This window comes from Amyelois transitella, chromosome 9 (assembly GCF_032362555.1).
Source record: "Amyelois transitella isolate CPQ chromosome 9, ilAmyTran1.1, whole genome shotgun sequence".
Classification (NCBI taxonomy): Eukaryota; Metazoa; Arthropoda; class Insecta; order Lepidoptera; family Pyralidae; genus Amyelois; species Amyelois transitella.
The window spans coordinates 10,728,115-10,755,865 of record NC_083512.1 but is presented as its reverse complement, the minus strand read 5'-3'; the positions used below and the strand labels follow the sequence as shown (position 1 = coordinate 10,755,865).

Genomic DNA, 27,751 nt, shown 5'->3' with positions numbered 1-27,751 from the left:
GAATATATTTAGTCTTAATACCTAGGTGATATGATTCATCACCTCACCTCGAGTCACAATGAGCTGAGTAATTCTAGTGTTACCTTGCCGACCCAATAGACCGGAAAATATGGAACACGCAAAAAAATTATCATATTGTTGGTCCACAAAAAAAATGTTATACTAAAAGATCAACTGTCCTAATATAATATATTTTTTTTTGTCCATACTGTGTAAATTAATGACCAAAAGCGTACGAAGTGTAGTCCAACTTGATTTGACAAACATTGTAATTACCCAACTGGAAAAGGAGAGTTATGTTAACAGTTTTCTTTCGTCAGTAACATTCCCTTTTTCGTGATTCTTGTAGATGCAATTACAACTATACTTTGTACTAATAAGTAGTCAGGTAAAGATAGATAGGCTCACTCTCTCTCTCTTTCTCTCTTTCCTTATCTTTCGAGAGAGACTCCCTCATCTCCCAATTGCACCCTCCGTCACTATGCTTCGGGGCCTGAGTTATTTTAACTTGTATGGATTGAAGGTAATAACATACCTAAATAACCGCCCGATTATGTCCATCTCTGCGAAGTTTAAAAAAAATTGTTTCATCCATACATAAAATCACTATTGTTTTCCAGAGGAGTAGGCAGAGATTTCATATAATTCATATAACCGTTGCTAATGCGTACATAAAGAAGGTTGCCTACAACAAATACCTATAAGAAAACTCTTACTTATCTATCGTTCTTCCTCCTGGCTTTAGTCCCGGTTGCATCCGCACCTCTCTGGAAAGGAGCCCGGGGTCTGCCTTTGACCATAAATCCTGGATTGGATAAGTCAGGTTTTTACACGAAGCGATCTCCCATCATTCCTGCGTAATCTTTACAGTTAAACCTAACCCGTATTGGATCCATGGTTACACATCTGCTTGCCGTGTGGTTCCCGGCACCAATACAAAAAAGAATAGGACCACTCCATCTCTTTCCCACGAATGTCGTAAAAGACGACTAAGGGATAGGCTTCCAAACCTGGGATTCTTTTTTAGGCGATGGGTTTGCAACCTGTCACTATTTGAATCACAATTCTATCATTAAGCCAAATAGCTGAACGTGGCCATTCAGTCGTTTCAAGACCGTTGGCTCTGTCTACCCCGCAAGGGATATAGACGTGAACATATGTATGTATGTATATGTTACACATCCAGTTGCCTGAACGTGCAGGTTTCCTCACAATGTTTTCTCTCACCGTAAGACCGTACCTTACTTAGCCGTGGATATACCTCAATAACTTTCGTTTTCTATTGAATCACGGCTGAAAAGCAATTGAATTGCGTGACATCCTGCAATTGATCTGACCAGACCACAATGACTAAGATACGGTCTTGAACACGTCTAGACGATGGTCTATTTACCTTATTTCATACCTAGTGTCCCTTTTTTGTTATCGAAGAGGAAATAGATTTTATTGCCATTTTGGGATCGCAAGACATTCCACCACGATGCCCTTTGGATACCCAGCATTTTACATACATACATATGGTCACGTCTATATCCCTTGAGGGGTAGACAGAGCCAACAGTTTCGAAAAGACTTATCGCCCACGTTCAGCTTTTTGGCATTTTTGTGACGGGAATCTTACTGTCATTAACTGGTCGCCTCTTTTCATCCCAGGGTTAGAAGGTATGGGACTCTAATAAGGCAATCCCCGTCAGTAGACCACAAAGGTCAGAGTATATTTAACCGACGAGTTAACATGAAGAGAGTTATGAATGTGGATGATGCGAAGACGAAGTATGCAGAGATCGTGGCAAGTGGAAAGATGTAGTCTCTGCCTACCCCTCCAGGTAAGAGGCGTGATTTTATGTATGTATGTATGTATGTTAACATGAAGAGTGTGGTAAATGTGGATGAAGTGATATAAGCATACAGGGATATTCAGCAGGATTAACGTAACGATCAAATATTGTCTGGATAGGACAATCTTAAAAGAAAAACATCATCATCCTTACAATAAATATTTAATAAATAAACAAGGATTGTTTTTACAGATTGGCGTATTGCTTGAGTTTCTCGTTCAACCCAAACTCTGCCATCACCATCCTCTGTTCTGGTGAACAATATTCTGTAACAAAGAAATTAATTTTGGAGTCCTGGATTCGAATTCATACACTAAAAATAGTAATTGAACTTTCCACAAACATTAATTTATTAATGCATAATTAAATATAATATAAATTAAACTTGTCTGGATCTCGACACCAATATAAAAAGAATACGACCACTCCATCTCTTTCCAATGGATGTCGTAAAAGGCGACTAATGGATAGGTTTATAAACTTGGGATTCTTTCTTTTAGGCTTGTAACCTGTAACTTTTTGAATCTCAATACTATCATTAAGCAAAACAGTTGAACGTGGCCTGTCAGTCTTTCAAGACTGCTGGAAGACTGCTGGCTCTGTCTATAAGCATATATCATAAATTTTTGTATCCCTGATTTGATTTCAGATACAAAAATATTTATTTAAATTTCCAACAACAATATCTTATCAATTGAAGTTTATGCAATTAAAACGCTTAACTAAGTTCCTATAAATCACGCCCCATTTCAAGAAAAGTTCGCAAAGATTCCAACTTTATACAAAATTAAAATTCTTACCAACTGTACTCGGCTCCCACCCAATGAACTCATTGTTCCTCTCATTCTCAGCCTTCAGCCAATCGTGTAAGGGTTGGAAATATTCCAGCAATCCACTGGCGTCCATGTTCCGCTGGCCAGTCAGGACCTCCATAGCATCAGGCCAGGGCTTGGAGGAACCCATTTGGAGCATTTTTCTGACAAGGAATAAAGTACGAGTACGTAAAAATTAAGAAGAGGGTTTCTTGTTTTAGTCATTATAAATCTTTCAAGCTCTTGACTAATTTACGACAATCTCGATGATCTTAGGTTATATTTAGAACACAAAAAAATTAAGGAACTGGTATACTACTCTGTCAAGAAAGTAGCAGGAAAAGATCAATAATAAACAAACTGTTTGTTATTCATCCAAATTTATTTTATCACCTTCAAAATATGCTCCTTTAGAAACGATACACTTACGCCAACGAATAATCCAATCATCAAAACATTTTTTAAACGCTGTTTCCGGAATTGAGGTCAGTTCTCGCCGCGAATTCTCTTTTATGTCTTCTACCGATTGAAAACGGGTGCCACGAAGTGGTAATTTGAGTTTAGGAAAAAGAAAAAAGTCGGCTGGAGCCATATCTGGTGAATATGGTGGTTGCTCGATGGTATTTGTTGAGTGTTTGGTTAAAAATACGTTCACAATGATGGCCTTGTGCGAAGGTGCATTATCATGGTGCAAAATCCAAGAATTTTCTTTCCACAAATCTGGCCTTTTTCGTCGGATTTGCTCTCTTAAACGCCGCATAACACTCAAATAATATTCCTTATTTACCGTTTGACCTTCCGGCAAGAATTCCGAGTGCACAACACCGCGATAGTCAAAGAAAACAGTCAACATGACTTTGACTTTTGAACGACTTTGGCGTGGTTTTTTCGGTTTCGGTTCAGTTGGAAGGCGCCACTCCGAAGCTTGTTGACTAGTTTGCATGTCAAACTCGTAAACCCACGTCTCGTCACCAGTAACAATGCGTTTCATGAATGTTGGGTCGGAATTGACTCGTTCTAGCATGTCCTCAGCGACTCTCATGCGATTGAGTTTTTGAAAAAAATTCAGGTCTTTTGGGACTAGCCGAGCGGCAACATGTTTCAAACCCAAATTATTAGTTAAAATGGTACGGATCGACTCGTGAGATACAGAAAGTTCGGTGGCTATCTCTCTCAAAGTTGAATGAGGATTTTCAGTCACTATTTCCTTCACTTTTGCGATGTTAACTTCAGTTGCAGACGTTGATGGCCTACCAGAGCGAGGCAAATCTTCCATCACATCTCGACCGCTTTTGAACGCTTTGCACCACTCATAAGCACGAGTTTTTGATAAAGTCGATTCACCGTAAGCCTTCTGTAACATTTTCAGTGACTCCGAACACGATATTCCATTGGCAATGCAAAATTTAAGACAAACTCTTTGTTCGATGTTTTTATCCATTATGAAATTAGCAATACACACTAGATATGATATAACTAAAAATAGCACTGTATTTAATGTAAACAACAGATGCAACTCAAACTCCGCGCCAAAATGGAAAACAGTTGTGCCAATCTAACAACAACAAAAAAAACAAAAATTTGAATTTGGAACCATAAATAAATAATCCATTCCCGATACTTTTCTGACTGAATGTAAAATCATCAATCATGAAAGGGTGAGGAGTCGTGATTTGCCTATATCTAAGGTTACATATCGGGTTGACATACACTTGTAGAATAGTATAGATTAATTTTCAAAGTTGGAAACAAGGTATCACTTATTGAAGTCACATCACTTTTATTACAACTACCTACCTAAGAAGCGGTGGAACAAACTACACTGGAGCTTGTAAGAACAATTTACTTAAAAATATGCTAAAATAATGATTTACCCCAAAGCCATTCCAGCCTCCTGACTTCTATAAATATCACAATTAGACAGTAACTTGCTGGAGTCGCCAGGTTTATACTCTCCTGCTAATAGGCACAGCGCCCGGTGGAATTGGAACTGAACGATGTAGGAAATATAGTATCTGAAATAAAAAGTAAAAATATTTATATGTCATGAATGGGGCAGAAAAGTGAGGTGTCATCTACAAGCTACCACATTCCGGCAAGCGATACGTAGGACTTCTTCTACTTCTAACTTCTAGCCTCAAGGGGGTTGATGGGGGATTGATGGGATTGATGGGCTAGCCTGTCCCTATTTGAATCTCAATTCTATTAATCATTAAGCCAAATAGCTGAGCGTGGCCTATCAGTCTTTTCAAGACTGTTGGCTCTGTCTACCCCACAAGGGATATAGACGTGACCATATGTATGTATGTATTTTGATTTTCTACTAGGTGCGAAGATGTAATTTTCTTTTAATTTGTTTTTTTTTTTTTGTGTGTTTGTGTGTGTAAGTAACCACTCGTGTCAGATTTTAAAGTCGATGTCTTTGGAGAAAACCTACATTTTTGCGTTACTTTCTGCAATTCTATCTTAAAGGCAAATAGCTGAACGTGGCCTATCAGTCTTTTCAAGACTGTTGGCTCTGTTTACCCAAGGGATATGACGTGATTATATATATGTATTTCTTTCCGCATCTATACACATCAGTCCAAACAAATCACCCTATAAAAATGCTGTAAAATGATTAACCAATGTTTAAACAGCTTACAGTTTTTTTTTTAATAGTTTCATTGTTTTACATGTACCATGATATTAGAATAAGTCTCATAGGCAGATGACCAATGACCATGTCATGCGTGGGTGTTATTGTTTATAAAAGGACAAAGGATGATAAGATGCTAAGAGGGGCGGTACTGAATGAATATTTGTTGGAATACTTTCAATACAAGTATCTACTCATAAAATGATGAGAATAAGTCTAGTGCACATTCAAGGTCGTCTGCAAGTTATTGTTACAAAGACATTATTTTTAACCGACTTTAATAAAAAAGTGTATGTATGTTTGAATGTATGTTAGTATGCCGTGTGGTTCCCGGCACCAATAGAAAAAAGAATAGGACCACTCCATCTCTTTCCCATGGATGTCGTAAAAGGCGACTAAGGGATAGGCTTACAAACTTGGGATTCTTTTTTAGGCGACAGGCTAGCAACCTGTCACTATTTGAATCTCAATTCTATCATTAAGCCAAATAGCTGAACGTGGCCTTTCAGTCTTTTCAAGACTGTTGGCTCTGTCTACCCCGTAAGGGATATAGACGTGATGATATGTATGTATGTATGTTAGTATGCATGTTAGTATGTAGGTATGTTTGTTAGTATGTATGTTTGTATGTATGATTGTCCGGGATTATCTAGGGTTTCGCTGAACCAATTTTGATGCTGTTTTCAACTTAGGTAAAGGTTGTAGAAATAACAACTTAACTTTACAACATACAACTATATACAATCTATACTAATATTATAAAGCTCTAATCTCGGGAACTACTGGTTTGAATTGAAAAATTATCTTTGTTTTGAATAGACCATTTATCGAGGAAGGCTTTAGACTATATAACAGCACGCTGCAACTATAAGGAGCAAAGAAATATTGGAAAATGTGACAAAAAACGGAGAAAATTATTCATCCTTGAGGGCTTTAATGATGCCCAAAATAACTATTCCGCGCGGACGAAGTCGCGGGCACACCTAGTTCTATATACAACTGACATAATTTTAGTTTGCATACACCAACTCAGACACTATATTGTTTACTATCACCAATATTGATATCAAACGCACTCAAATTAATAAAAATCTGGGTTTATATCCTCACCTCATATACTCAACATCAGCAGACACATGGTATTTTGCAGCCGGATCAAAGTCATCTTCGCTCCTTTCTGCCGGAGGCTCCACCCCCTGTAAGGTCTCCCTCAAGGCCCAGAAGTGACAGTTGTAGTCCCTGGCACTGGTGGTGCCACGGAAGACACCATAGCGGAACAAATCTAGTAGGTAGGCGAAGGGTAGGAACACTATTTTGTCTAGACCCTGGAAAAGATTCGAATAATATGTTAAAGACAGTTATATTAAAAGCAAACACTTTTTTGTTAATTCATAATATAATTTTAAGCTTTTTATCAAAAAAGGCCTATGAAATTCAAAGAGTTCCCTCGATTTCTCCAAGTGAATCTTGACGTAATGAATTTTGGACCATATTGGGCCGGAATACATAACAACATACATATTTAAACAAAAAAAACATATCTTTCATGCATTTATGTGCTCACGTCTTTATCCCTTGCGAGGTAGACAGAGCCAGCAGTCTTGAATGACTGATAGGCCACTCAAATAAAACATACCATTTTGTACAGTTGGTTAATATTGGACTCCTGGTCATCAGGACCATCTTCCAGCAGTCCCATGACTTTCAAATGTTTCGGTGTAGCTACCGACAGAGCAATCACATCGCCAACGGCTTCATGGAAACCTAAAATGAAAATCTTTAATCAACAGAATTTTTTTTAAAGTATGATGTGGAATGATTTATGACATCGTCAAATTACCTAAGTTTGTTACCGACTGAGCTGCGGGCGTCTTGATACTACCAGGAACTCACTTAGAAGATAGTGAAAAATTTAAGACAGGTACAAATTTACATTATTAATTATTGTTTGTAAGTAATAACGATGATTCTGATGACAGTAAGACTGGACAATTAATGGCACCAAACATTGGAAATCTACTTGTTTTTTAGGAAATTATACCATACATACATATAATCACGTCTATATCCTTTTCGGGGTAGACAGAGCCAACAGTCTAGAAAAGACTGATGGGACACGTTCACTTGTTTGGCTTGACATTTAAAAAGTGTATGTCTACTTCACAAGGGATATAGACGCGATTACATATATGAATAAATAAATGAATAGAAATGTATTTACGAAATTTGAAACTACTACATACCAGGATTCGCGCCTTCCCTATAAACAACCGGTTGATCCTTATACTGCAAGTAATACTGAATATGACCCATTTCATGATGCGTAGTCTTGAAAAATGCGTTGGTCACGGTCGTACATTGCCTGATCCTAGAAAGTATACAAAATGTTTACCAGGGTTAGCTCCTCCCCTGTAGATGATTGGCTGGTCTTTGTATTGAAGGTAATACTGGATATGACCCATTTCGTGATGGGTGGTGGTGAAGAATTCATTTGTTATGGTCGTGCATTGTCTGATCCAATAACAAGAGGATTTGGATGATATTTTATCCTTAAGACTTCAAATTCATTCATAAAGCACTCAAATTATTATCTATACTTAAAAATTCATTCAGCGTTAACTATTGATTCTGAAGTTTATTTAATGTTTCTTAGCGCTTTTCTTACATTGTATATTCTATTATTTTGACAGTTGTTCGTTTCGATGCTCGAGACATTAGTATGTGGTACTTTACGTGTAAGGTAAAGGTTTGACAAAGTTTCAACAGTTGGTTGCCTGTCTGACTCCAACGTTGGAAGTTTATCTTATATTTATCATTTTTACTGTAATTTACTTCGATTAATTAATTTGAGTCTATATTCTACATATTACTTTTACCCTTTGAAAATCACCTTACGTTTTTGCAGCTAAGTTACCGCATAAACTAGCTTTCGTGATATATATCAGACTGCAATTTACCTGAAATCTTCACCATCAAAGAAGTCCCAAGCAGAAGCGTGGCAAACCATGTCCCGTCCATCGTTTGGTTTCTCTAAAATTGACTTTTCCCAAAACAAATCCGGCATTGCACTCAGGTTCAGGGACTTAAAGAATTCTTCCGCTGTTTGGAACATTTTCAACGGAGTGTATTTCTGAAATGGTAATTAGAGGTAAACAATACTTTCTGTCCAGGTAATCAACGAGTACTTATCATGGTTGCAACATTCTCAAAAACTCTGACTAAAAGACTTTAAACACTTTAAATACTTACTAGAAGTTTTTGACGAGGACTTACTTGAGCAATCAGTGCTGATGTGACATCAACGTCCGGCTTGTCTGGATAAGGCCTGGTAAACTTTTCAATGTTTCCCCATGTTTGCGCCCAAATATTACCTGCAATATATTTTATATATTTACTTTCTTACGAAATTCATGTTTGTACTTTATCTATATAGTCTTCTTGCATGGTCATGATTTAAAAATAAAAACTTTGTTTTTAACTGATATGGTGATCTGACTTCCATCTTACAGATTAAAAAAAAATTATAAAGAAAGTTCATTTGATACAAACAACCGTTTTTATGAACAGATTTTTTTCAGAGATATACGTTTTTAATCAGATTACTTGTCAAAAACCTTCAATCATCCAGGTACGATTAATCAGGTTTTTACATGAAGCGATCTTCGTTACCTTTGCTAGGGATTCCCAACTAATCTCTGATAATAAAAAAGGTATGAAATATTTACCTAAAAGATGCGCAGGAATAGGACCCTTAGCAGACACAACGGTTTCGCCATATTTTTCCCTGAGGTGGCGTCTGACATAGGCATGGATTTGCTGGTACAGAGGCTTGATTTGACCCCAAAGGCTGGCAAACTGGGCTTCACTGTCTGGCTCTTCGTACTCGTGGAGCCACCACTCTGCTACGCTATCAAAACCTGTGAAGTAGATTATTATAATTTTTTATATCAGATAGTGGGAACAATGAGTTGAGCTCGGACGCTACCAAAAGAGCAAATCTTACATGCATACATACATAAAATCACGCCTTTTTCCCAGTGGGGTAGGCAGATACTACAACTTTCCACTTGCCACGATCTCTGCATACTTCCTTCGCTTCATCCACATTCGTAACTCTCTTCATGCAAGTTCGGCGGTTTCGGGTACTCTTAATCTGACCTTTATATTGCCGTCTCAAAATAGGTATTACACGGTTACTAAACTGCCAGTGTATAAAACGCTTCTGTCCTAATCGAAGAATCTGGTGAAGAATGCCAAATGTAAATCGACATTTACCGTTCAATTTCGCAGCTTCATTGTCCATCTCGACGTACTCCGTGAAGTGGGCCCTAGACGGCGCGCCGGCCGCCTTGTGCCACTCCAACCAGGTGTACTTCAGCTCTTCAGGGTCTTGACTATTTGCAAATATGTCTGTTACATCTGAAACCAATTAAGATATAGATAGTTTGAGTGTGTTTGACAATACTGTTCCTCAATCTAATGATAAACAAGATGAGGTGGTACATACAACACTTAAAAACTCTTACTTGTTTAATATTCATCACAAAATATAAAACGAAATAAAGATATCTCTGGCATAGAATTTTTATTAAAAAAGATGACGTATGACCTCCATTTCATCACATCAATGGCATGAAAGTTTACTTACTCCGACATAGGGTCGCGCAAAGATTCCCTTGACTAGTTAAAAACGGTATACCAGCGCCATCTTTAATGCAAGATATTAATCTAGGGTACTCTTGACCTGATCTTTCGCCAGGACATTTTTATGATCTAAATCGTAAATGTGTGCGTGTGTAATCTCACCTGGTTCCACATGCAAGTCGCATTTTGTCCTGTCCTTGTAATCGCATATAGTCGCCTTCGCGTAGGTAGTCTGCATGTTGTTCACCGCCTGTATCAGCCTCTGGTTCAAATCCTCGGGCAATGCAGATGTGCCCAGCTCTGAGTACTTTCTGGAAATAAAAAATCTTTTTGTTCTTTTCCATGATCCTTCTGACCACGGGCTTAACTTATTACGATGATTTACTTAGGGCTATGTCAGTTAATAGATCAAGCGGATCTCGTCTGATCTTTATTAGCTTATCCAGCATGGATTTAGGTGCTCATTTCTTAAGTCACCTCTTACAATTTCCAATACGAGTTGAGGGGGACTAATTTTAAAATCCCATAAACCGCCCGACATATTTAACGGTTTTTCACAAGTGTAAAAATATATTTTAAAAACATTAAAAAAATAATTGTAATTTGGGCAATATGGCTTAAAACATTTTTATCACTGCAAGTGTAAGATGATCAATAGCACAAATTGAAAGATATTAATATATGTCATTGATGGCTGACCTGAACATCCTCTTGAGGTCCTGATCTTCGTATTCGTGCCACAGGTAGCTCATCGTCTCTTTCCATGCTTCCTTCTCTTGTTCAGCCACTTCTAATGACGTCATTAGCTGAGTAGTAGATGAAAGTTATATATACTACATAAGACATATTTTGTATCCTGCATGCCTTGGAATTTTTATGACAGAAAAAGAGGAGATTGTACAACGGAAAAAGAAAACTTTGCTAATCCGAAGCCTTCAAAGTATTTTCAGAGATAGGGTTGCCAACTACAACTTTGAATTTGCACGAATAAAGTTGAATTCATTTATTCATATCAGACATAGATGCATAAAAGTTTTTTTACAGATTACTTTTATTATAAAAATTGTACAGTCCTCAAAATCGAAAGTTAGCTGTTATTTTATTCTAAAAATTCATACATCACGGGAAATAACGGAGGTCAAGTCTAACACAAGCAGAAGCAAGTTGTATATATATAAACATCAAATCCCTTACCATTTGGTCCTCATTAAACTTCGTAATATTAGTCTCGTAGTTCCACGAAGCCATCACTCTTCTGTTCTTCAGGTTTGACGTGAGCTCGTCCAGCTTCCTCATGTACTCCCTCCCGGCTGCTTCTTCGGCCGCCCTTTCTGCCGCCCTACCCTGGGCTGCCACGATGAAGACCGAAGCTATGGCGCCCAGGAGGGCCAGCTCACCGATGATCTTCATGATGAACTGATGAAGTATCACATAGTGTAAAGCAAAATCGTTTTCCGCGTCTGTTTTTGTCTGTGTGTAGGTATGTATGCTTGGACGTTTAAAACTACATAACGGATTTTGATGCAGTTTTCTTTAATAAATAGAATGATTGATGAAGATCCGTACGAAGACGAGATGGATCGCTAGTAAAAAGTTAAATGTATATTCATTATCATCATCATATCATAGGTACATTTAAAATTGTAACTGACTGCCTGTACATGAAAAATATATTTCCAAACATCGAAAAAACATCAGAAGCTAAAATATGATTTTTGTTCTGTCGGTCTGTTTGTACGCATAACGCGAAAATTTTTTGAATGCGGTTTTCTAATAATACTCGTATGTGACGAGTTTGGTATAAGTTCAAAACAAAAATTCTACATTCTATTCTAAGTTTGGATATTTGTGAAGTTGACGTTGTCCAAGAAAATGCTGCAGTGCAGTTTGTTACCGCTTCTTCTGCACTGACGCCTTGGAAGCGGCAGAAAGCTTAGTTTTAAGTAATTTTTTTGACGTCAACCAATGTTATGATACCAAACGTTTTGACAATTATTAAGCGATATGAAGTATCCTATAATAATGAATAAAAATTTTGAATTTGAATTTGACTGGTATTCAAAAATCCTCCACCCCTCTGAGGTAACATACAGGGGGATCTGGCTTTATGTATTAAGATCAGTATTACGGCGAACGAAGTCGCGGGCAACAACAAGTTTTATAATAAAAATTTTGAACGACAAACATCTAAGATCCTGGCAGAAACCGTTCTTTCTCCACCATTGTCTTGACAGTGGATCAAACATGGAACATTGGTTCAGAGTTAAAGGTAAAACTTCGATAACTTTATCTTTAAGTCTAAGTTAATAATAAAAAAAATATCACCTAATTAACTCTTCAATGTTGCTCCCATAATAAACTGTTTAACCGTATCACACAGTATAAATAACTTGGCAGTGATTCTAAAAACTGTGACTTACGGTGTCAAGGATGATAATAATCCATTCTGTAACACATTTAGATGTTACGTCTGAATGAACTAGGTAATTTGCTGCTAGATTTATTGTGGCGTTTTAGTTAAACGTCGTAGGTAATAGAAAAGATAGGTTATAAAAAAAAAAGAATGAGACAATCTTTATTCGCATTTTTTTGTGCGCTACCTTACCGATTCGAACCCTCTAATCTATCCTAATATTATAAAGCTAAAGAGTTTGTTTGTTTGAACGCGCTAATCTCAGGAAGTACTGGTTCGAATTTAAAAATTCTTTTTGCGTTGAATAGACCATGTATCGAGGAAGGCTTTAAAGAAACGGGGAAAATTATTTATCTAAACCACAAGTTAATTACTATTCCACGCGGACAACCGCGACTTGTCCGCGTGGAATAGTTATCAACTTAGCTAGCATTATTATATCATTCTAACTATATAATTTAATTTTGATGAAACTTTGTTCAATAAAGTTTAGACCTGAAAAGGCCATATGCTACTTTTCGGTCATTCCTACGAGAACGAGTAACCGAGGATTTTAAAACAACGCAGACAGAGCAGCGCGTGAAAGCTAGTGTAGAACAGATGTATACTAAATCACAGATAACTTCCAATTAATGGTAGATTGGTAGTTATTGCTTTCTTCATTGAGGGCTTATGCACCTATATTTTGTACACTAAAGTTCTAATGAGTTTTATTTTCAACTAGAGGCCGCCCGCGACTTCGTCCGCATGGAAACCCTATCAATCCCGCGGGAACTCTGGGATAAAAAGTAGCCTATGTGTTATTCTGGGTCTTCAGCTACCTACATACCAAATTTCATGGTAATCGGTTCAGTAGTTTTTGCGTGAAAGAGTAACAAACATCCATACCACCATACAAACTTTCGCCTTTATAATAGTAGTAGGATTCCATCTTTAATTCGTGTATATAGGTGGTCAGCTTTTAAGTTTCGGCGAACCAAGTCGGGGGTAACAACTAGTTAGTCACAAAGAAGATAATGCTACCACTCACAAGCAAAACTCTTTTTGTCGTCTCACTGCAGTATCCACACGGCATATTGTCAATAACATAAAAATAAACTAACGAAAAAGTATCACTAAATGTTGTTACGATTGTTCATTATGTAAATGAATTAGTATGTTTGTCGGTCTGTCATGGCCCGGGTATGAATGCTTTTGTCTTCAAGATTGCGGCTGTGGCTAATGTGAAGTGGATGGTGTTATGCCAAGGCGGTTCATTCATAAGATGTTTGTTTGTTTGTTTGTAATATCTTTATTGCATAGAAATTTACACAGTAACAAGAAAAATAGTACATAGTTTTAAAAGAAACAAATCACTTGCAATGGCGGACCTTATCCCATGAAGGGATCTCTTCCAGTCAACCGGCAAACAATAAAGGAACTAGATAATTCAGTAAAAACTGGCAAGTCACTGTGTTTTTAGCAACAATATGAAAAAATGAAAAAAAAAACATATACCTATCCACTTAATATATATGTATAAACTTATTAGTAAATAAACATACATAAACTAGATGTTTTACATATGCCACAAAAAATTACTTCTACACTATCTGAAATTGAATCAAACTTTAAAACGACATTCTAACTACCTTTGCCTCAATGTGCAGTGTGGCCGGCACTTTAGAACAGTACCACTCATTATCTTTCCCAAGGATTTCGTAAAAGACGACTAAGGGAAAGGTTTTATAACTTGAGATTCCTCTTGTATGCAATGGGTGGTTACTTTTCACTAATTTAATCATAACCATACAGCTAAACGTGGCATTTCAGTCTTTTCAAGACTGTTGATGATTCCTCGTGTAGGTGATGGGATAGCAACCTGTCACTATTTGAATCTCAATTGCGTCATAAAGCCATACAAAAGCTACTCGAAAATGTCGTTTGATCTTTTTAAGAATCTTGGCTCTGTCTACCCCGGGAGAGATATACATACATATGTATATACCATCACGACTGTCTCCCGTTCTGGTAGAAAGAGTATACTGCTTGTCTGGAAGAAATTGCTTAAGCTATAAGTCTGCCTTTGTACCTCATAACCTGTGTTTTTTTCTGTTTTTCTTTATCTTATGGTGCAATAAAGAGTTTATCTATCTATCTATATAGCGAGGGATATAGACGTGACAAGAATAGAATAGAATAGATTTATTTTTAAAATTGGATACAATATTGACGTCACATCACTTAAATCTAATTATAACTACTACCGCTTCCAAAGCGCATCTGTAGAAGAAGCGGCGGAACAAACTACACTGCAGCATTTTCATATGTATGTATGGAAAAAACCTATCCCTAAGCGGGATCTCATGCAGCCAACCTATTAAAACAACTTCGTACAAGAGGTCACCCAGATATGCATAAAGACATCCAAACTTGACGCCTATAGTAGTTTGACAATGTGATCATTTTTCTCAACAAAATATGAACGTTTGAAGTAAGTGACACCCGAAAATGACTTTGCTTAAGCTAAAGTCGGACTATTTAATTGGGTTCCGTAACAAAAAAGAATTGTTAATGTCAATTTTTTGTTAAGTATATTAAACTTAAATAAACCTAAATAAAAATAATTATTATTTTGCCGTGTGGTTCCCGGCACGGCTATAAAAAAATTATCGATAAGTAGGTGTCCCAAGTTTATAAGCCTATCCCTTAGTAGCCTTTTAAGACATCCATGGAAAAGAGATGGAGTGGTCCTATTCTTTTTTCTATTGGTACCGGGAACCACACTGCTAATAATAATAATTTTTATTTAAGTTTATTTAAGTTTAATATACTTAACTTTAAATTAACATTACGAGTAACAATTCTTTTTTGTTACGGAATCCAACCTAGTAACTTATGATAAAAAGTCAAAATCAAATACTAAAATTAATCTAGCGTTGTAGACAAAAATAAATCTCACATTTGTAGGGGATCATTTCAACAATGTTATTTAAAATGTACTTACCAGTCCAAAACAGATACGTTTATGACTATCTCGTTATTTTGTGCATCTTTCACTTATAGATATAAAAATACTCGAGACAAGCATAAACAGATACACTATCAAAACTCTCTAGATTTCGATAAAAAATATTGATAATAACAAGATATCTTTAACATACATACCAACATATAGTCTATATCCCTTGCGGGGTAGACTGAGCCAACAGTCTTGAAAAGACGTGATAGGCTACGTTCAGCTTTTTGATTAGATGATAGAATTGAGATTCATATAGTGGCAGGTTTCTGGCCCATCGCCTAAAAGAAGAATCTCACGTCTATAAGTCCTTAGTCACCTTTCACGTCATCCATGGGAAAGAGAAAGAGTGTTCCTATTCTTTTTTTTTTTGATGCCGGGAACCACACGGCACCATCTTTAAAGACGAAAGGAAATGCCGAATAATTTTAGTGTAGGTATAGTTACAATTCCATGCTGAGAAACGACTTACTTGCATCAAGAAACTGCTAAGATGATAAAAATCAGATTGCTAAAGATAGGATAGCAGAGCTGATGGATGCTCTTACGGTGAGGAAACATCGTGAGGAAACCTGTAAGGCAGCATAAAGGTGGGCATTCTGAATACTTGATGTGTATGTACCTTAATGATATAAACCCCTACACTACGATGTTCCCCGCATGAGATATAGACGTGATTATATATGTTTATTTATATATGTAACAAGTCAGTTCTTTGTATCTTAGAATTTATAATGTTTATTATACATACATACATACATATGGTCACGTATATCCCTTACCGGGTAGACAGAGCTAACAGTCTTGAAAAGACTGGCCACGTTCAGCTATTTGGCTTAATGATTGAATTGATATTCAAATACCTAGTGACAGGTTGCTAGCCCATCGTCTAAAAAAGAATCCCAAGTTTGTAAGCCTATCCCTTAGTCGCCTTTTACGACATCCATGGGAAAGAGATGGAGTGGTCCTATTCTTTTTTGTATTGGTGCCGGGAACCACACGGCACATGTTTATTATCTTCTATGAAATTCGGGTTTCCTCACAAGAAGGTCATCGGCATGGTGCAAGCCGCTGTAATCTGAACAATTAAGAACTATATCGTATTCCGATTTCTGTATTTACCACAAAAATGACTGAGAAAATTTCGAATGAGGAATTGCTAAGCAGTAGGGCAATTAATCTTTTTACAGTCGGTTACACGAATTTGATTATAGAAAAAGAAAAAGAGAAGAAAATGTTGCAGTGCAGTTTGTTGTCGCTTCTTCTGCACTAGCACTAGTTTAGTTACTAAATTTAGTTTTACGTTAATCATTTGACATCAACCAATGTCGTGAAACCAAAAGATATGACAATTATAAAGTGACTAGCGACCTGCCCCGGCTTCGCACGGATGCACAGCCAACTAAAGGACCGTCCGCAAAGCGGCTAACTAAGTCTTGCTCCCGGCAAAAGTGTCACTTCTGCCTGCAGTCCCGGGCCGTGCAGCAGAAATCGTAATATTTTAATTTCAACACAACTTCAAAACCAAACGTCCAATTTTAATCATTCAAAGACCAAATATTATCTACATAAACTTTACTTATTGATGAAATTACTTATTTTGATAAGGATTAATAGCATGAGTAAAAAAAACGCGTTTTAATGAAGACCAAAAAAATTCAAGATTTTTAAATAAAAATGTGGTTGTTGTGCCTCACTCGACATAGACAGGTATAGTGTGTCGCGGACTTTTTTGTAGATATTTATAAGATCTACAATTAATTAAAACATTTTATGGTTCTATCTTTTGTAGTTTAGGCAGCGTACGCAAAATAAGTAACTATTTGGTTGATTTTTTCAGTTTGTGTCCGAAAAATCCAAATATATTACGGAACCCTATTTTTTTCCAAAATAAAATACAGTCTATGTTACTCGTGGATAATGTAGCTTTCGAATGGTGAAAGAATTTTTAAAATCGGTCCAGTAGTTTTTGAGCCTATTTATTACAACCAAACAAACAAAGTTTTCCTTTTTATAATATTAGTGTAGATATGAAGTATCCCATAATAATGATTTTGTTTTTTAATTTGAATTTAAATAAACAAACTGTTGAATGTTCCATTACGGTGACTATGTGTCAATGTCATTTGTATCTTTTCTTCCCTTCAAAAATAAACGCTAAACTGTGTGGCTGCATAAGTGTGCTCTTATTTAAATCATAATTTAATAATATTATATTTAAATTGTTTTCATATAATTAAAATAACACAAACAAAAAAACAACAAGGCAGTACTATCTTAAAAACATTTATTATGAATACTGACGCTCGCCTACTATAAATTAGACTAATGAGTTAAGTACTGGTTCGCTCGTCACGTCGCCGGTCGCTGGGTGGCCTCTGTCGCTTCTTTGGCGTTAATTGCTGCCCATTGCTCTTGGGTGCAGTATTCTGGAACAACATACATACATACATATAAACATACATTAATATCGCCTCTTTCCTGGAGGGGTAGGCAGAGACCACATCTTTCCACTTGCCAAAAATCGACATAAATTAAGCATTTAGGCAAACTTTTGACTTGGAACATAGGACATCCATGAGAACGATGGGGTGGTCCTATTATTTTTTTATATAGGTACCGGGAACCACACGGCTTATTTTTAAGATGACATTTAATTAAACTTAGGATTTTGTATGATTATGAAAAAATAATTATTCTAAAGTGCCGTTTGGTTCCTGACATTTTAGAACCACTTCATCTGTTATCCATGGAAGAAGTAAAAGACAATAAAGGGATAGGCTCATAAACTTGACATTCTTCTTTTAAGCGATGGGCTAGCAATCTGTCACTATTAAAATCTCAAGCCTAACAGTTGAACGTGGCCTGTCAATCTTTCAAGACCGCTGGCTCTGTCTTCTTCACAAGGGATATAGACGTGATTATATGAATGAATTAATGAATTTTAACCATACAGCTGAACGTGGACTTTCAGTCTTTATGAGACTGTCTATCCTGTAAGGGATAAAGACGTGATTAGTGCCGTGTGGTTCCCGGCACCACTAGAAAAAAGAATAGGACCACTCCATCTCTTTCCCACGGACGTCGTGAAAGGCGACCAAGGGATAGGCTCATAAACTTGGGATTCTTCTTCTAAGCGATGGGCTAGCAATCTGCCACTTCTTAAATCTCAAGCCTAACAGTTGAACGCCTTTCAGTGTTTATCAGACTGTTGGCCATGTCTATCCTGTAAGGGATAAAGTCGTAATTAGTATGTCTACTCACGTTTATTACTAGACTCCCAGCCGATGTACTCCCCCGTGCGCTGGTTCTCCGCCTTCAACCAGTCGTACAAGGGTCGGAAGTACTCCAGAAGACCATCAGCCTTCATCTCCCGCTGACCGGTCAGGACCTCCATAGCGTCCGGCCACGGCTTGGAGGAACCCATCTTGAGCATGTTACTGGAAGACAGATTGTAGTGACGATTGGGAAAAGGTTTATGGTGCCGTGTGGTTCCCGGCACCATTACAAAAAACGAATAGGACCACTCCGTCTCTTTCCCACGGATGTCGTGAAAGGCGAGTAAGGGATAGGCTTATAAACTTGGGATTACTCTTTTAGGCGATGGGCTAGCAACCTGTCACTGTTTGAATCTCAATTCTATAACTAAGCCAAACAGCTGAGCGTGGCCTATCAGTCTTTTCAAAACTGGTGGCTCTGTCTACCCCGCTAGGGATATATAGACGTGATCATATGTATGTATGTATGAAAAAGGTTTATATATTTTTGGTGCTTATTACATTTGTGCTTTTGGAGTCATGCCTGAAGTCTGTAAAAGTTAGAAATGATGAACTGAAATGAATTTGTTTGTCACTTGAAATAGACAGAAATAAGTCGGAATAAATAACATATTTCATTAATGTCGTAAAAGACGACTAAGGGAAATGGCAAACTCATCTAATGCGAGTTTTACCATAATGCGGAGGGCAAACGGGAGTTATCGTATGAAATCTTATGTATACTAATATTATAAAGCTGAAGAGTTTGTTTGATTGAACGCGCTAATCTCAGGAAGTAGAAGGTTCGTATTGAAAAATTCTTTTTGTGTTGAATAGACCATTTATCGAATGAAGACCATTTAAAGAATAAAGAAGAAATAATAAAAAATGTGAAAAAACGGGGTAAATTACTCATTCCTGAGGGCTTCAATGATGCCCAAAATAACCATTCCACGCGGACGAAGTCGTGGGCACATCTAGTTAAACCAATATTAATTTAACTAAGTTTAGAATCATAGTGAAAATACTCACCCCGGGCTCTCCTCGAAAGCGACCTGGATTTAAAGCCATGAAGAAGAAGAACAAGTAAGGTGTTAGAGATACTCACGCCAAAGCGTTCCCAGCAGTAATACTCTGGTATATATCACAGTCCACCAGCTTCTTGTTGAGGTCCCCTGCCACGTAGTCGCCGGCCAGACTGCAGAGCGCCCGGTGGAATTGGAACTGTATTATGAACGACACGTAGTATCTGGAAACGATTACTCGTATTATCGCACGCTGTTAATACTAGATTTATTTATTTAAACTTTATTGCACAAAAAACAAAAATGTACAAAAGGCGGACTTAATGCCATTTGGCATTCTCTACCAGTCAACCAGCTGACCAAACAGAAAAAACTTTAAGTTGGTGGTGCGATAAAGTGCACACTGGATTAAATAATGTGCGAACGTATCTGATCTAAATTTTTAGTAATGAAAGAATATAAGTGTGATTGAATGTTACATACATACATGATGGTTATTAAAAATTCAACTAATAATAATTAATTAATAATAAAAAAAACTATTCTATTATAGGTTACAGACTAAATAATTTTTATTAAGTTTATCTAATAGTGTGGTTCTCGGCGCCAATAAAAAAAGAATAGGAACATTACATCTCGTTCTCATAGATGTCGTAAAAGGCGACTAAGGGTTAGGCTTATAAACTTGGGATTCTTGTTTTAGGCAATGGGCTAACAACAAGTCACTATTTAAATCTCAATTCAATCATTAAGCCAAACAGCTGAACGTGGCCTATCACCCTAGTCTTTTCAAGACTCTGTCTACCCCACAAGGGATATAGACGTGATTATATGAAAATCGCGGACAAACATACATACAAACAGCTGAAACTGAGAAACACCTTTTTTTGAAGGCGGTAAAAAAATTCAACAAAACAACTCTCACCTGGCATATTCAACATTAGCCGAGACGTGGTACTTAGCAGCGGCGTCAAAGTCATCTTCCGTCCTGTTCACGGGCGGCTCCACCCCCTGGAGCATCTCCCTTAGTCTCCAGAAGTGGCAGTTGTAGTCCTCCGGCGTGGTGGTGCCGCGGAAGACGCCGTAACGGAATAGGTCGAGCGTGTACGCGAATGGCAGGAACACGATCTTGTCTATACCCTGGAAGGAATAGAGCAGAATTTTAATCACATGCCTATCCCATATCAAAATTTTTGGTTTCTCATCATTTTAATTAGTTTTGGTGCCGTGTGGCTCCCTGTAGCAATATAAAAAAGAATGAGATCACTCCGTCTTTTTGCCGTGGATGTCGTAAAACTAAGGGATAGGCTTATAAACTTGTGATAGTACTTCTTTTAGGCGATGAGCTAGCAACTTGTAACTATTTGAATCTCAATTTTATTGTGAAACCCAAATTTTATGGTAAAATTAAGTCTTTTCAAGACTTGTGGCTCTGTCCACACCGCAAGGGATAAAGACGTGATTATATGTATGTATTATGTATTATATTATTTGAAGTTTCTGTTCACATACGTGTGATATTGCAAATCTTCTGCATCAAACTTTTGTTTATACCAACGATATAAATAAAAACATACCATTTTATAAAGTTGGTTGATTTCAGTCTGTTCATCTTCAGCGTCGCCGTTTATGAGACCAACTCTCCGCAAATGTTTGGGAGACGACACTGAGAGTGCAATCGTGTCTCCAACAGCTTCGTGGAAACCTAAAACATATGATACATTGATAAATACTTTATGTTTTTTCTATCTATTCCCACAAAAAAAGTAAAAAAAAACAGCCAAGTGCGAGTTTCGTAATTAAGTTCCGTATCATCATCAAGTTTGTTACTTAAATAATTTAATTTTTTAATATTCACTTTTCTACCTGTTTTTTAAAACTAACCAAAAAATCTCTAAATATTACGTTTATTGTACCCTAAATATTTTTTTAACTTCAGCTTTCTAGCTATCACGGTTTATGAGAAAAAGCTTGCTGACACACATACTTAATACCTAATATTGTCCCGTTTTTTAATTTTAGGTACGGAACCCTACAAAGACACAAACAAATGGACAATGCATTGAAAATGAAACTTTACTATGACTGATTTTTTTGTTCATTAACTAGCTGTCCCGGCAAATGTTATTTTGCCATATAAATATTATTTAAGTAATTTCTAGTTAAAAAAATATGTTAAGGGTGGACTACCCTATCACTAAGGGGTATGACAAATAGATGCTGGCCGACTCTAATTATGCTCAAAAAATTTCATAAGAATCGGTCAGGCCGTTTCGGAGGAGTACGGGAACGAACATTGTGACACGAGCATTTTATATATAACATCATACTGTAGCTTATTTTATGTTTACAGGGTGTCTCGAAGCTGAATAAATTATTTCGTTACAAAGTACCTACTTAACTAAGTTCATTTATTAAGAAACTAGATTAATATTATTACAATCAACCCATACTAAAAGGATTTAAGCAATGGCCCTGTTACTTTGCACATCTTTCATCATCATCACTTTATGTAAAACTTTTCATAACAGAATATCAATGTATTGCTATTATATATGATATAAGCGGGAAAACAATGTGAGTTTCATAACTAAGATTATTCCAGATTGTTAATTGTTAAAATTAGCTATAATAAGCGTGTGGTATCCGGCACCAATAGAAAAAATAATAGGACTACTCCAATACTTTCCCATGGATATCGTAAAAGGCGACTAAGACTGAAGCTTATTTACTTGTGATTCTCCTTTCAGCCGATGGGCTAGCAACCTGTCGCTATTTGAATCTCAATACTATCTATATCTATATATACTATAAGGACAAACAGCTGAACTCGACCTTGCAGTCTTTTGCAAGCTGTTGACTTTGTCTACCCTACAACGGATAAAGACGTGAATATTATGTTGCGTTATGTTATCATCGATACCCATCACCTGGATTCGCGCCTTCACGAAAAACAACAGGCTGTTCTTTATACTGCAAATAATATTGTACATGTCCCATTTCATGATGCACCGTTCTGAAATGCTCCTTGTCCACTCTCGTGCACATTTTGATTCTGAAAGAAGACTATTGTATTACCTGGGTTCGCTCCGTCGCGGAAAACAATCGGTTGGTCTTTGTACTGTAGGAAATATTGCACGTGGCCCATTTCGTGGTGAGTCGTTTGAAAATACTCGTAATCTATTGTGGTACACTGTTTGATCCTTCAAATGTAAAGCCAAAGTATTAGGTGAATGTACGATCGCATTTAGAATAGAATAGTATAGATTAATTTTCAAAACTGGATACAAGGTATCACTAATTGACGTCACATCACTTAAATCTAATTATAACTACTACCGCTTCCAGAGTGCATGTGTAGAAGAAGCGGCGTAGCAAACTACACTGCAGCGTTTTCACCGGACGTCAATTTGCAAATATAGATCTCTTAAATCTAAATCGTGGACGAATGCACATTGGCTACATTAAAAAACATGAATATATTTATAAGTGTGTATAGATTTGAATTGTTTTTTTTTGGTAAATTAATTTTCTTCTAAGTGATATCGTACTAAATTTGGAATAGAACAGTGTTTCATTATTGATAATGCTGTTTAAAATGAGTAGATACATCAACAATCAAAAGATGGTTGCTTCCAAAAATCCAATTACGGAATAAATCCTTCAAAAGCAATCGATTCAGTAATTAGTTCCAGAACAATGATTTTGAATCGTTTTATCTAGGCAACTAAGTTGTTATTCAACAGCCGCCTTTTCTAAGATAAAGATAATTAATTTTTTTAGTCTCGCAGTTAATTATCTTTGTCTTAAAAAACACAGATTTTTATGTTGATCTCTAAGAAAAATTCATTACATACATATAGTCACGTCTTTATCCCTTACGGGGTAGACAGAGCCAACAGTCCCAAAAAGACTGAATGGCCTCGTTCAGCTGCTCGGCTTAATGATGGAACTGAGATCCAAATAGCGACAGGTTGCTAGCCCATCGATCGCAGTTTTATAAGCCTATCCCTTACTCGCCTTTTACCACATCCATGGGAAAGAGATGGAGTGGTCCCATTATTTTTGTATTGGTGCCGGGAACCACACGTCACCATCATTTTATCATTAGATAAAAGTGCATGTCGTAAAAGGCGACTAAGGAATAGGCTTACATACTTGGGATTCTTTTTCAGGCGATGGGCTAGCAACCTGTCACTATTTGAATCTCAATTCTATCTTAAAGCCAAACAGCTGAACGTGGCCTATCAGTCTTTTCAAGACTGTTGGCCCTGTCTACCCCGCAAGGGATATAATCGTGATTTTATGTATGTACTAGAGGCCGCCCGCGACTTCGTCCGCATGGAAACCCTATCAATCTCGCGGGAACTCTGGGATAAAAAGTAGCCTATGTGTTATTCTGGGTCTTCAGCTACCTACATACCAAATTTCATGGTAATCGGTTCAGTAGTTTTTGCGTGAAAGAGTAACAAACATCCATACATCCATACAAACTTTCGCCTTTATAATAGTAGTAGGATAAAAGTTACCTGAAATCTTCCCCATCATAGAAGTCCCAAGCGGACGCATGGCACACTATCTCCCTATCCTTTGGCTTTTCTATAATGGAATTCTTCCAGAACTTCTCCGGCATGGCTGTCAGGTTCAACGACCTGAAGAATTCGTCGGACATCTGAAACATCTTCAGAGCTGTGTAGTTTTGGTTGCGCATCGCTTGGGTTATGTCAATCTCCTTCTTGTCGGGATAAGGTCGGGTGAAAGACTCTATATTGTTCCACGTTTGAGCCCACATGTTACCTGTAATTAAAATTAAATTATACTTAGTACACTTCATTCAAAACTGTAACAATAATCTGTATAAATAATTACATATTTATAAAAGTTCATAATTCAAAAATTGTTATTCGTTGCTATAGGATACTTCATATCGTTTAGTAATAGTCAAATATTTTGGTTTCACAACATTGGTTGACGTCAAAAACTTAAAACTATGCAAGTTTACTGCCGCTTCCAAGGCGTCAATGCAGAAGAAGCGGTAACAAACTGCACTGCATAATATATATACATAATTTACTGTCTAGTTTTAGAAGAATTATCTTAATAATGAAAATATGTAGAAATTAGATTAAAAATCACGTGTCATATGTGAAAAATGTAATCTCCAGCCCATTCCTTAAAAAGCTAAATTGTTATTTCGTTTCAATAACGAAGTTCGTGATTGCAGTTTTAGTACATATGGTCACGTCTTTATCCCTTGTGGGATAGACAGAGTCAACAGTCATGAAAAGACTGATAGGCCACGTTCAGCTGTTTGGCTTAATGATAGAATTGAGATTCAAATAGTGACTAGTTGCTTGCCCATCGCCTAAAAAAAGGTATCACAAGTTTGTAAGCCTATCCCTTAGTCGCCTTTTACGACATCCATGGGAGAGTTCAATTTGTGTCATTTATCTTTAACTTAAAGTTCCCGGTTGCATCCTCAGCGGCGTCACCACTGACCACGTCTCACCTAATAAATGGGCCGGGATCGGTCCCCTCTGAGACACAACGCCGTCTCCGTATTTGTCGCGCAGACGTTTTCTAACATACGCGTGCAGTTGCTGGTACAGAGGCTTGACGTCAGCCCACAGCTTCTGCATCTGACCCTCGAAGTCTGGCACCTCGTAGTCGGCTTGCCACCAGTCAGCGACGTCGTTGTAGTCTGAAAGGGTGATTGTTTTTTTTTTAAATTTACTTATTTATGTAGGTACACAGTTAAATATCGAGAATGATAAATACAAGAAATAAAAATGCAAATGTAAATGCACACATGATTTAAAAAGGAACAAAGACGATGTTATTAATTCCATACATACATAAAATCACGCCTCTTTCCCGGAGGAGTAGGTAGAGACTACCTCTTTTCACTTGCCACGATCTCTGCATACGCCTTCCGCCTATCCTTCGCTTCATACATACATACATACATAAAATCACGCCTCTTTCCCGGAGGGGTAGGCAGAGACTACCTCTTTCCACTTGCCACGATCTCTGCATAGTTCCATCGCTTCATCCACATTCATAACTCTCTTCATGCAAGCTCGGGGGTTTCGGTAATAACTAAATAATTCCATAACTTTACGAATTTAATATGTTGGTGAAATACGATTCCGCTTAGCTGATCATACAAGTTTCGATAAAAAATCAGTTAAAAACAAATTCACAAGCAGATTCACAAGCCACATGGCTCTGAATTATGTGCAACTAACTAAAAACAAATGATTCATAATATTATAGATTTTGTTTTTCAAGTACTAGAACGAAAGAGTTTAATTTTTAAAATTCAAAACTGTCACGATATGAAAGTCCCAACATGTACCAATGACAATTTTCGAAGTACATTACTTTATATATTAGTTTCAATACTAACCGATACTCTTACGGTGAGGGAAAACATCGTGAGGAAACCTGCACATTCAAGCAACTGGATGTGTAACCATGATCGATTCGATACGGGTTAGGTTAACCTGCAAAAGTCAGAGTGGCGGTCGCATCATGCAAAAACCTGACTTACCCAATCCAGGGTCCATGGTCAAAGGCATACCCCGGGCTCCTCTCCAGAGTGGTGATGATGCAACCTGGACTTAAATCCGGAGTAGGAGTATGAGAAATAGAAATCCACCTAACATATAATAATTGGAGTCTTCAACAAAATATTTACCATTAAGTTTAGCAGCTTCGTTGTAAAGTTGGACATACTGAGTGAAGTTACGTCGGGCCTTGGCGCCGGCCTGCTTGTGCCACTGCACCCAGGTGTACTTCAGCTCCTCAGGGTCCTGACTCTTCGCGAAGATCTCAGTGATATCTGCAATTTTAGTTATATTTTTGTACGTTAATGCCGAAATAATTGTCTTAAGCAGCGCGACAGTTATATAGGTGATCTCACAGAACACGAATATCTGGGTAAATTATATAGACCTATCAGTCTTGACAAGACTGCTGGCTCTGTCTACTCCGCAAGGGATATAAACGTGACTATATGAATATATTTACATTTATTCATGTCCATAACCTTATCAGGACGTTGGTAGGTATCAGAATAAAGAGGACTTCATTTCGACTAAAATAGTATGTCATGTGACAATTTCACATGACATACTATTTTAGTCGAATATTACGCGGAATGTTTCAGTCAAGTTAAGAGATTTTTCTATCGATTTTCAAACTTTGTTATGAACTCCTTAAAACATTTTCCCTTCAGACACCTATAACAACTGCAAGTAATGCAGAAAATTAAGATATTGCAATTTGAAATGTCACTTACCAGGCTCCAAAGCCAAATCACACTTAGTCTCGTCCTTGTAAGAGCATATTTTTGAAGTGGCATAATTTGCCTCCATTCCCGAGACGGCCCTCATCAGCTGCTTATACTTCTCGTCAGGTAACGCTGCTACTCCCAACTCGCTGTACTTCTTGAACATCCTCTTCAGAGTGGCGTCCTGCCAGACCTGCCATTTGTACATGCGTGTCTCCTCCCACGCTTGCTTGTCCAACTTTGAAACGTCTAAACGGACTTGTATCTGAAAGAAGGTGATTATATGGTGAATCTTTAAATTCTGTTTGTCTATAAGCAGAATGATCTTGATCAAATTAAGGACGTCCTGGCAAAGGGTGAGGTTAAGAGTACCCGAAACCGCCGAGCTTGAATGAAGAGAGTTTTGAATGCGGATGAAGCGAAGGAAGTGTGCAGAGACCGTGGCAAGTGGAAATATGTAGTCTCTGCCTATCCCTCCGGGAAAAAGGCGTGATTTTATGTATGTATGTATAAGCAGAAAGTATGTCATGTGTCGTGTAGTTTTAAGATGACACCATCTCTTGTTAGGTATATCGAAGAATAACACTTCATTTTCTTTTCTGCCTTAATTCTTACTTGGTCCCATGGCCAAAGGGCATGGTATAGTCTCGACACTCATACACCAGAGCTTACAATTCGGGTTTCATGAAAGACAGACATGTAATGATAATAACTTTTGTAAAAAAGCCTCCACCTAAGTGGAACAAACATGTCCTGAAAACAGCATCAAAATCGGTTCAGCGTAACGCGAGATAATAGCGGACAAAGACACATACAGGTCAAACTAAAACCAC

At 37.3% G+C, this 27,751-nt stretch overlaps 1 protein-coding gene across 1 annotated transcript in view; it reads right to left on the bottom strand.

Annotated features, from left to right (window-relative positions):
- Nucleotides 1-1,982: 1,982 nt before the first annotated feature.
- The window catches only part of LOC106132499 (angiotensin-converting enzyme), a 61,723-nt gene continuing 35,954 nt past the window's right edge, over nt 1,983-27,751 (bottom strand). The window contains exons 3-25 of the mRNA XM_013331937.2: nt 26,928-27,183; nt 26,325-26,468; nt 25,134-25,325; nt 24,154-24,421; nt 22,703-22,827; nt 21,202-21,329; nt 20,550-20,764; nt 19,708-19,848; nt 18,607-18,782; nt 17,698-17,771; nt 11,126-11,347; nt 10,631-10,737; nt 10,094-10,242; nt 9,563-9,706; nt 9,013-9,204; nt 8,561-8,658; nt 8,245-8,417; nt 7,531-7,655; nt 6,924-7,051; nt 6,398-6,612; nt 4,524-4,664; nt 2,638-2,813; nt 1,983-2,103 (exon numbers count right to left, since the gene is read on the bottom strand). Of these exons, the coding sequence (XP_013187391.2) occupies nt 2,024-2,103; nt 2,638-2,813; nt 4,524-4,664; nt 6,398-6,612; nt 6,924-7,051; nt 7,531-7,655; nt 8,245-8,417; nt 8,561-8,658; nt 9,013-9,204; nt 9,563-9,706; nt 10,094-10,242; nt 10,631-10,737; nt 11,126-11,347; nt 17,698-17,771; nt 18,607-18,782; nt 19,708-19,848; nt 20,550-20,764; nt 21,202-21,329; nt 22,703-22,827; nt 24,154-24,421; nt 25,134-25,325; nt 26,325-26,468; nt 26,928-27,183 (3,669 nt within the window). The 3' untranslated portion in view covers nt 1,983-2,023. The remainder of the gene's footprint in view (nt 2,104-2,637; nt 2,814-4,523; nt 4,665-6,397; nt 6,613-6,923; nt 7,052-7,530; nt 7,656-8,244; nt 8,418-8,560; nt 8,659-9,012; nt 9,205-9,562; nt 9,707-10,093; nt 10,243-10,630; nt 10,738-11,125; nt 11,348-17,697; nt 17,772-18,606; nt 18,783-19,707; nt 19,849-20,549; nt 20,765-21,201; nt 21,330-22,702; nt 22,828-24,153; nt 24,422-25,133; nt 25,326-26,324; nt 26,469-26,927; nt 27,184-27,751) is intronic.